This window comes from Hypanus sabinus, chromosome 24 (assembly GCF_030144855.1).
Source record: "Hypanus sabinus isolate sHypSab1 chromosome 24, sHypSab1.hap1, whole genome shotgun sequence".
NCBI lineage: Eukaryota > Metazoa > Chordata > Chondrichthyes > Myliobatiformes > Dasyatidae > Hypanus > Hypanus sabinus.
In genome coordinates this window covers 28,275,874-28,286,527 of record NC_082729.1, presented here as the reverse complement: position 1 = coordinate 28,286,527, position 10,654 = coordinate 28,275,874, and the positions used below count along the sequence as shown (strand labels likewise).

Below are 10,654 nucleotides of genomic sequence, written 5' to 3'. Positions count from 1 at the left end.
CATCATTTCCTTTACCAACTCTTAACAGGTAGTTTTGGGGAAAGAGTGTAGTAGAGAGAGGGGAGGAGAGGAACTGGTGAGACTGTCCATCCTCAGGAGAGAGAGAGAGAGAAGAAGTCAGTGCACGGACGAGTAACCTGGCAGAAACACTTTATTCCACTCCTGCTCCAGGCAGCTGTGACAACAGGACCGGGAGCCCGAGCGCCCGGGGAGCTACCCCCATACAGTCCACGGGAGAAGAATCTTCCCTGTCCCTACCCCACAGGGCAGGGGGCTGTAGCAACCAGACACTCCACCTCCAGCTGTGACTCGGGTGAGGAGACTCGGAGCACGTGGGGCTAGAGCAGTGGGAAAGCACTGAGACCGTCAAGAACCCGAGTCGCACCGGTCCTGTCGGGTGACGCACAAACACACACTCACTCGAGGACAGGATCGAACGCGGGTCTCCGGCACTGAGCGACAGCAGCTCTACCTGCAGTACCTCATGTGGACGTCTGTAAGCCGCCCTTGGTAGGTCTCCATGCCAGAGTGAGGATGAGATGCTGAGGCTTGAGAAGCCATTGGTCAGAGTTTTGGGCCCCTGATTAGGGAGGTATGGGCAGGCACTGGAACCGCTCCAGAGGAGGGTGGCCCCGGGAATGAAAGGGTTAACGTATGAGGAGCGTCTGGGCCTGTATTCATTTAAGCTTAGAAGAATGGGGAGGGGGGTTCTATCGAATATTGAAAGGAGTGGAGGTGAACGGTATGTTTCCTATGGTGGGGGAGTCTGGGACCAGCGGGCACAGCCTCACAATACAAAGACAGCCCTTCAGACGAGAGACGAGGAGCCATTTCTTTAGCCAGAGATGGCTGTGGAGGCCAAGTCACTGGGTAAAGTGGAGGCTCTTGATGTGTCACAGTGTCAAAGGTTACAGGGAGAAGGCAGGAGAATGAGTTGAGGGGGATCATCAGTCAGACAGAATGGAATGGCAGAGCAGACTCGATGGGCTCAATGGCCTAATTCTGCCCCTGTGTCTGGTGCCCCACCATACGGTGGAACAGGATTAACCCTTCTATAGTCACAGGGAGGCACCGGGCTCACAAGGCGAGAGTGTGAGAAATTAACACTCTTGCAGATTCTTCCCACTGTCCAGTCGTCACTGGATAAGCCAGTCCCCCGGGGTGGGGAGGGCAGGGGAGCAGCACCAGGTGCACTCTAACACCTTCCCATCGTCACACCCTTGGCCAGGTTCGAACACAAAATCTAAAACTACGGCAGAAAGGGATTATAGGCATTAGACCCATAGCTGTGAGTTTGTACGTCACCTGATGTTCCTCCACTCCCCTGGGTGGGGCGATGTTCCGAGAGGGGGGAGAGTTCACACAGATGGTAGACAGAACATAAATCTCCTCAGTGTTCAAGGAGTGTGTGGAGGGAGTTTCACTCTGTGTCTGACCCCGGGAATGTGTGATGGGACGGTGTGGAGGGAGTTTCACTCTGTGTCTGACCCCGGGAGTGTGTGATGGGATGGTGTGGAGGGAGTTTCAGTCTGTGTCTGACCCCGGGAGTGTGTGATGGGACAGTGTGGGGGGAGATTCACTCTGTGTCTGACCCCGGGAGTGTGTGATGGGACGGTGTGGAGGGAGTTTCACTCTGAGTCTGACCTCGGGAGCGAGTGATGGGACGGTGTGGAGGGAGTTTCACTCTGAGTCTGACCCCGGGTGTGTGCAATGCGATGGTGCGGAGGGAGTTTCACTTGAGGATATGAGGAGATCCGTTGTCACAGATGAGAACGTTACATAGAAACAAGATCCCTCGGTTCATCCCATGGAGTGAGGAACTGTGGGTTGGGTGGCTGGGTGGGGGGTCTGGAGGTGCAGATGTAGCCAGACAGGCAGGCAGGCTCCACAGGAATGATTAGCAGAGAGGAGAGGCCCGCGGGAATTTGAACAAAACCATAGACTGCTTTATATTCACACTATACATTACATACATATATATAGACATCTGGTTATATATACAGACGCATTATGTACAGGCTGGGGCTCTCACAGTGGTTGGCAGGCCCTTCAGCTGTGAGCGGGGGGCTCACTCACTTCGTCAGCCAGTGGCGACTGAGCTTTGCTGAGTCTCACCAACTCCTGAGACATCACCTCCAGGTCCTGCAGTTGGGAGAGAGAAGTACAAGGGGGTTACAGAGACGGAGGGGCATGGATTGGGAGGGGGCGGGATTCACAGTTAGGGAGGGAGGGACACAAGGAACAGAATATCCGATCGTAACAGGGGAAAAGACCGCTATGCAAGTGCTGGAGCCCTACCCTCCCCTCCCCTGGGACCCCACATCCCTCCCATCGGATCTGGCCCCATTCTCCCCTCCCATGGGATCCAGCCCATACTCTGCCTGACCTCGCATTGCCCCTCCATTGAGATGCTGTCCCGTGCACCCTTGGGCATCACCCTGCTCTGCTCCCTGACCCTGCCCCGCCCTGCGGCCAGACCCTGCCCAGCTCCCTTACCCTGCGTTGTCCTGCTCTCGGACCCTGCCCTGCCCCGCCCTGCGGCCAGACCCTGCCCAGCCCCCTTACCCTGCGTGGTCCTGCTCCCGGACCCTGCCCTGCCCCGCATTGCGGCCAGACCCTGCCCAGCTCCCTTACCCTGCGTGGTCCTGCTCCCGGACCCTGCCCTGCCCCGCCCTGCAGCCAGACCCTGCCCAGCTCCCTTACCCTGTGTGGTCCTGCTCCCGGACCCTGCCCTGCCCCGCCCTGCAGCCAGACCCTGCCCAGCTCCCTTACCCTGCGTGGTCCTGCTCCCGGACCCTGCCCTGCCCCGCATTGCGGCCAGACCCTGCCCAGCTCCCTTACCCTGCGTGGTCCTGCTCCCAGACCCTGCCCTGCCCCGCATTGCGGCCAGACCCTGCCCAGATCCCTTACCCTGCGTGGTCCTGCTCCCAGACCCTGCCCTGCCCCGCATTGCGGCCAGACCCTGCCCAGCTCCCTTACCCTGCGTGGTCCTGCTCCCGGACCCTGCCCTGCCCCACATTGCGGCCAGACCCTGCCCAGCTCCCTTACCCTGCGTGGTCCTGCTCCCGGACCCTGCCCTGCCCCGCATTGCGGCCAGACCCTGCCCAGCTCCCTTACCCTGCGTGGTCCTGCTCCCGGACCCTGCCCTGCCCCGCATTGCGGCCAGACCCTGCCCAGCTCCCTTACCCTGCATTGTCCTGCTCCCGGACCCTGCCCTGCCCCGCAATGCGGCCAGACCCTGCCCAGCTCCCTTATCCTGCCCTGCCCCGCATTGCGGCCAGACCCTGCCCAGCTCCCTTATCCTGCGTGGTCCTGCTCCCGGACCCTGCCCCGCCCTGCAGCCAGGCCCTGCCCAGCTCCCTTACCCTGCGTGGTCCTGCTCCCAGACCCTGCCCTGCCCCGCCCTGCAGCCAGACCCTGCCCAGCTCCCTTATCCTGCGTGGTCCTGCTCCCAGACCCTGCCCTGCCCCGCCCTGCAGCCAGACCCTGCCCAGCTCCCTTACCCTGCGTGGTCCTGCTCCCGGACCCTGCCCTGCCCCGCCCTGCAGCCAGACCCTGCCCAGTTCCCTTACCCTGCGTGGTCCTGCTCCCAGACCCTGCCCTGCCCCACATTGCGGCCAGACTCTGCCCAGCTCCCTTACCCTGCGTGGTCCTGCTCCCGGACCCTGCCCTGCAGCTAGACTCTGCCCAGCTTCCTTACCCTGCGTGGTCCTGCTCCCGGACCCTGCCCTGCCCTGCCCCGCATTGTGGCCAGACCCTGCCCAGCTCCCTTACCCTGCGTGGTCCTGCTCCCGGACCCTGCCCTGCCCCGCATTGCGGCCAGACCATGCCCAGCTCCCTTACCCTGCGTGGTCCTGCTCCCGGACCCTGCCCTGCCCCGCCCTGCAGCCAGACTCTGCCCAGCTCCCTTACCCTGCGTGGTCCTGCTCCCGGACCCTGCCCTGCCCCGCATTGCGGCCAGACCCTGCCCAGCTCCCTTACCCTGCGTGGTCCTGCTCCCGGACCCTGCCCTGCCCCGCATTGCGGCCAGACCCTGCCCAGCTCCCTTACCCTGCGTGGTCCTGCTCCCGGACCCTGCCCCGCCCCGCATTGCGGCCAGACCCTGCCCAGCTCCCTTACCCTGCGTGGTCCTGCTCCCGGACCCTGCCCTGCCCCGCCCTGCAACCAGACTCTGCCCAGCTCCCTTACCCTGCGTGGTCCTGCTCCCGGACCCTGCCCTGCCCCGCCCTGCAACCAGACTCTGCCCAGCTCCCTTACCCTGTGTGGTCCTGCTCCCGGACCCTGCCCTGCCCCGCATTGCGGCCAGACCCTGCCCAGCTCCCTTACCCTGCGTGGTTCTGCTCCCGGACCCTGCCCTGCCCCGCATTGCGGCCAGACCCTGCCCAGCTCCCTTACCCTGCGTGGTCCTGCTCCCAGACCCTGCCCCGCCCCGCATTGCGGCCAGACCCTGCCCAGCTCCCTTACCCTGCGTGGTCCTGCTCCCGGACCCTGCCCTGCCCCGCCCTGCAACCAGACTCTGCCCAGCTCCCTTACCCTGCGTGGTCCTGCTCCCGGACCCTGCCCTGCCCCGCCCTGCAACCAGACTCTGCCCAGCTCCCTTACCCTGTGTGGTCCTGCTCCCGGACCCTGCCCTGCCCCGCATTGCGGCCAGACCCTGCCCAGCTCCCTTACCCTGCGTGGTTCTGCTCCCGGACCCTGCCCTGCCCCGCATTGCGGCCAGACCCTGCCCAGCTCCCTTACCCTGCGTGGTCCTGCTCCCGGACCCTGCCCTGCCCCGCCCTGCAGCCAGACCCTGCCCAGCTCCCTTATCCTGCCCTGCCCCGCATTGCGGCCAGACCCTGCCCAGCTCCCTTACCCTGCGTGGTCCTGCTCCCGGACCCTGCCCTGCCCCGCCCTGCAGCCAGACTCTGCCCAGCTCCCTTACCCTGCGTGGTCCTGCTCCCGGACCCTGCCCTGCCCCGCATTGCGGCCAGACCCTGCCCAGCTCCCTTACCCTGCGTGGTCCTGCTCCCGGACCCTGCCCTGCCCCGCATTGCGGCCAGACCCTGCCCAGCTCCCTTACCCTGCGTGGTTCTGCTCCCGGACCCTGCCCTGCCCCGCATTGCGGCCGTACCTTCTGCAGGTGCATGTTCTTGGTCAGCTGTTCTTCCAGCATGTTTTGCAACTTCTTGTTCATCTCCCGCACGTTCTCGTCGCCCGGCTTCACCAGGTCCCGCAGCACACTGCCCAGGCCACTGCGCTCACCCGGCCCGTGGCCCATCGTCACATCTGCAGGAAAGGTCACAGGTCAGCGAGCAACACAAAGACGGGGGGGGGGGGTCACAAAGGAAGTCAGAGAGAAGGAGCGAGTGCACGAGATAGAGAGGCAGGAAGAGAGACAAGATAGAGATATTAAGAGACAGGGAGCGATAGTGTGACAAAGTGTGTGAGACAGAAAGAGGCATGGAGGGGGGGATAGAGGGGGGCCATACAGAGAGTAAGACAGACAGTGAGAGGGGGAGAGGGAGGAGGAGGAGGAGGTTGTGCTGAAGGATACAGAGGGACTGATAGGTTAGCAGGACTGCTGTGGCCCTGAGGTCGGTCAGGAGTGTGAACTGCAACGCCAATGTATCCTGGCCATTTCTCCCCTTCCAGTCGTCACGGCAAGTTAACTGAGTCTGGGGTCTCTCTCCCTTCTTGTCCTATCCTTCCCTCTCTGTCTTCCCTCAATCAAACCTGGAGCCAGGGGGGCTGCCAGGGGCCGGCACAGTGGATCCTGGTGCCTGTCGCCCTTCGTCATCCCAGGACCCAGGCCTTCGTCCTGTCCATCGCCCCTGGTGCATTCCTGACGGACACTCACCGATCCGGCTGTCCATGACGTAGGTTTCGATAATGGAGCTCTTCCTGCACAGGTCATCCGCCATCGAGGAGCAGCTCACCTCCAGGTGCTTCACCTGTGGGCAGTGAGGTGGGGGTGAGAGAGAGGCCGTGATAGGTGGTATTGGGAGAGAGGGGAAAGGGGAAGGTGGATGAGGGGTAAGAGGGTAGTGAAGGGGAGGGGTAGGGGAAAGGGAAGGGTTAGGCTTGTTTTCCCCTTCTGCCCCTCCCCTCCTCCTTTCTGCCCTCTCCTCACCTCTCCCTTTTCTTCCTGCCCCCTTCCCTTTCCTCCTGTCGTCCAGTCCCATTTGCTATTTCCTGTCTCCTCCATTCCCTCCTCCTTTCCTCCTGCCCCGTCCAGTCCCTCTTCTCCCTCACCTTCTCCTCCAGCATCCATTTCTCCTGCTGCACTTCAGCCAGCCTTTGGAAGAGGTCGGAGATCTCATCGTCGGACAGGTCCGCCGGTCGCTGTGACTGTGGACTGCCCGTGTTAGACTGTGGGGTCAAGAGAAGCAACAACTGAGAGGTGGGGAGAATTCAGGTCACAACCCCACGCGCGTTCCACCAGCTCCACGATCCTTTTCCTTTTCTCTGACCCTCTGAAACCCCTCCACCTCCCCCCCCCCCCCGCAACTGTCCCCTGAACATTCCCGTCGGCTGAGCTCTTTGGGCAGAGAATTCGGAGAACTTCCCATCTTGTGGCTGAAGAGGTTTACTCCATCTCTGTCCTGAACCCTCCTGAGATTATTGGAGTATAAAAATACTGTGGAGTATAAAACTTGTATTACTTGCTGTGTAACCAAAACTATGTAGTCAGTTTGCTATGCATGTACCCAAGATGAAATGCTAGGAATGTAGAAGACAATGGTGTGTTAATATATGTTAATGAGAGGTAGCTAAGAGATGCAGTCAGCTTTGAAGTTTGCTATTTGCTATGCATGTATCCAATTGAATGTAGAAGACAATGGTGTGGTAATGAGAGGTAGCAAAGAGTTGTTTTGCTTTGAAATTGTTTGCTGTGTAACCAAAACTATGTAGTCAGCCTTGATGTAGATTATGTAGTTTGAACTTGCTATTTGCTATGCATGTACCCAATTTAGTAGGAGAATGAAATCTTAAGAATGTAGAAGATGGTGTATTGGTGAGAGACAGCTGGGAGATGTGGATTGGAACATGATTAAGTCAATGGGACGTACGTGTGAAACTGGACCAGGATTTTGCTATAAAAAATGCCATGTCCGAGGATCGGTGGGCAATCACCGACTAGCTCAATGACTGTCTCAGCTTTGATTTGCAAATTAAAGTTTAACCCTTCTTGAAGAATCTTCTGCGTCTCCTGGTCATTTGTGAGGCACGAGAAACCACGACAAGATAGAGTAGGATAGAGTAGGAGGGGCCAGAGGAGGGGGTGTTGCATTGCTTGTCCGAGAAAATCTTATGGCGGTGCTTTGGAAGGATAGATTAGAGAGCTCCTCTAGGGAGGCTATTTGGGTGGAATTGAGGAATAGGAAAAGGTGTAGTAACACTGATAGGAGTGTATTATAGGCCACCTAATGGGGCGCATGAGTTGGAAGAGCAAATGTGTAAGGAGCTAGCAGATATTTGTAGTAAACACAAGGTGGTGATTGTGGGAGATTTTAATTTTCCACACGTAGACTGGGAAGCTCATTCTGTGAAAGGGCTGGATGGTTTAGAGTTTGTGAAATGTGTGCAGGATAGTTTTTTGCAACAATACATAGAAGTACCGACTAGAGATGGGGCAGTGTTGGATCTCCTGTTAGGGAATGCGATAGGTCAGCTGACAGATGTATGTGTTGGGGAGCACTTCGGGTCCAGTGATCACAATAGCATTAGCTTCAATATAATTATGGAGAAGGACAGGACTGGACCTAGAGTTGAGATTTTTGATTGGAGAAAGGCTAACTTTGAGGGGATGCGAAGGGATTTAGAGAGAGTGGATTGGGTCAAGTTGTTTTATGGGAAGGATGTAATAGAGAAATGGAGGTCATTTAAGGGTGAAATTATGAGGGTACAGAATCTTTATGTTCCTGTTAGGGTGAAAGGAAAGGTTAAAGGTTTGAGAGCACCATGGTTTTCAAGGGATATTAGAAATTTGGTTCGGAAAAAGAGGGATGTCTACAATAGATATAGGCAGCATGGAGTAAAAGAATTGCTCGAGGAATATAAAGAATGTAAAAGGAATCTTAAGAAAGAGATTAGAAAAGCTAAAAGAAGATACGAGGTTGGTTTGGCAAATAAGGTGAAAGTAAATCCGATTGGCCCCTTAGAGAATCAGAGTGGTCAGCTATGTGTGGAACCGAAGGAGATGGGAGAGATTTTGAATGATTTCTTCTCTTCGGTATTCACTAAGGAGAAGGATATTGAATTGTCTAAGGTGTGGGAAACAAGTAAGGAAGTTATGGAACCTATGACAATTAAAGAGGTGGAGGTACTGGCGCTTTTAAGAAATTTAAAAGTGGATAAATCTCCGGGTCCTGACAGGATATTCCCCAGGACCTTGAGGGAAGTTTGTGTAGAAATAGCAGGAGCTCTGACGGAGATCTTTAATATGTCATTAGAAACGGGGATTGTGCCGGAGGATTGGCGTATTGCTCATGTGGTTCCATTGTTTAAAAAGGGTTCTAGAAGGAAGCCTAGCAATTATAGACCTGTCAGTTTGACATCAGTGGTGGGTAAATTAATGGAAAGTATTCTTAGAGATAGTATTTATAATTATCTGGATAGACGGGATCTGATTAGAAGTAGCCAGCATGGATTTGTGCGTGGAAGGTCATGTTTGACAAACCTTATTGAATTTTTTGAAGAAGTTACGAGGAATGTTGACGAGGGTAAGGCAGTGGATGTAGTCTATATGGACTTCAGCAAAGCCTTTGACAAAGTTCCACATGGAAGGTTAGTTAAGAAGGTTCAGTCGTTAGGTATTAATGCTGGAGTAATAAAATGGATTCAACAGTGGCTAGATGGGAGATGCCAGAGAGTAGTGGTGGATAATCGTTTATCGGGATGGAGGCCGGTGACTAGCGGGGTGCCTCAGGGATCTGTTTTGGGCCCAATGTTGTTTGTAATATACATAAATGATCTGGATGATGGGGTGGTAAATTGGATTAGTAAGTATGCCGATGATACTAAGGTAGGAGGTGTTGTGGATAATGAGGTGGATTTTCAAAGCTTGCAGGGAGATTTATGCCGGTTAGAAGAATGGGCTGAACGTTGGCAGATGGAGTTTAATGCTGAGAAGTGTGAGGTTCTACATTTTGGCAGGAATAATCCAAATAGAACATACAGAGTAAATGGTAGGGCATTGAGGAATGCAGAGGAACAGAGAGATCTAGGAATAACTGTGTATAGTTCCCTGAAAGTGGAGTCTCATGTAGATAGGGTGGTGAAGAGGGCTTTTGGAACGCTGGCCTTTATAAATCAAAGCACTGAGTACAGAAGTTGGGATGTAATGCTAAAGTTGTACAAGGCATTGGTAAGGCCAAATTTGGAATATTGTGTGCAGTTCTGGTCACCGAATTATAGGAAAGATATCAATAAATTAGAGAGAGTGCAGAGACGATTTACTAGGATGTTACCTGGGTTTCAGCAATTAAGTTACAGAGAAAGGTTGAACAAGTTAGGTCTCTATTCATTGGAGCGTAGAAGGTTGAGGGGGGATTTGATCGAGGTATTTAAAATTTTGAGAGGGATAGATAGAGTTGACGTGAACAGGCTGTTTCCATTGAGAGTAGGGGAGATTCAAACGAGAGGACATGATTTGAGAGTTAGGGGGCAACTTAAGGGAAACTCTTTACTCAAAGAGTGATAGCTGTGTGGAATGAGCTTCCTGTAGAAGTAGTAGAGGCCAGTTCAGTTGTGTCATTTAAGGTAAAATTGGATAGGTATATGGACAGGAAAGGAGTGGAGGGTTATGGGCTGAGTGCGGGTAGGTGGGACTAGGTGAGATTAAGGGTTCGGCACGGACTAGGAGGGCCAAGATGGCCTGTTTCCGTGCTGTGATTGTTATATGTTATATGGTTATAAGATCTGCTGGCTTTAGACTCGCCAAACGGGGAGACACCAACCATAGCCCTATCCTCCCCATCCCATCAAGCCTTGCAGTATTTTAGAAGCTGACATCTTCCTGGAGGAAGCAGCCCTGGTCTGCTTACACTCTCGTCATGGAGCCCACCTCCAGAAATCAATGTTTGCCACACTCCCTTGATTGCAAGTCCTTGGGTAAGGGGACCAAGCTCACGCACGGTATTCCAGTCTCACTGGGATTCTTCATGTAAAACATGTCTGTTCCTGAACTCAAATCTCCTTGGTCCAATTGGTAGAGACTGTCCTAATGCACTTTCTAGGGCTGAACCCAAATGCAAACTTTCTTGTTATTGTCTCATCTCTTTCCCTTTCCTGAAAGTTTAAAAATTATTAATTTCTCATTTGTTTCAAGGCCAATGAGATCACTGATGCCCCTACTTCCCAGCTTCAAGAAATCTGGCATGTCCCCGTTGACTCTTACCAATGATTTATTGATGCACCCCAGAAAGCATTCTGTCTAAATGCACGACAGCTCAGTGACAACAGAGTCACAGCTCGGCACATCGTGGAAACCAGCCTCCCCTCCATGGATTCTGAATGTGCTGGCTCCTTTGGCGAGGCAGTGATGTGTAGACAAAATCCCCCCACCCCGGACATTCTCTCTTCCCCCCCCTCCCCTCGAGCAGAAGATACAAAAGCCTGAAAGCACGTTCCACCAGGCTCGCGGACAGCTTCTCCACCGCTGTCATCGGAC

General features: G+C 55.0%; 1 protein-coding gene across 1 annotated transcript in view; it reads right to left on the bottom strand.

Moving 5' to 3' along the window:
• Positions 1–1,924: 1,924 nt before the first annotated feature.
• The window catches only part of gripap1 (GRIP1 associated protein 1), a 129,119-nt gene continuing 120,389 nt past the window's right edge, over positions 1,925–10,654 (bottom strand). Inside the window, exons 25-28 of the mRNA XM_059949501.1 lie at positions 6,235–6,351; positions 5,840–5,933; positions 5,114–5,268; positions 1,925–2,142 (exon numbers count right to left, since the gene is read on the bottom strand). Of these exons, the coding sequence (XP_059805484.1) occupies positions 2,050–2,142; positions 5,114–5,268; positions 5,840–5,933; positions 6,235–6,351 (459 nt within the window). The 3' untranslated portion in view covers positions 1,925–2,049. The remainder of the gene's footprint in view (positions 2,143–5,113; positions 5,269–5,839; positions 5,934–6,234; positions 6,352–10,654) is intronic.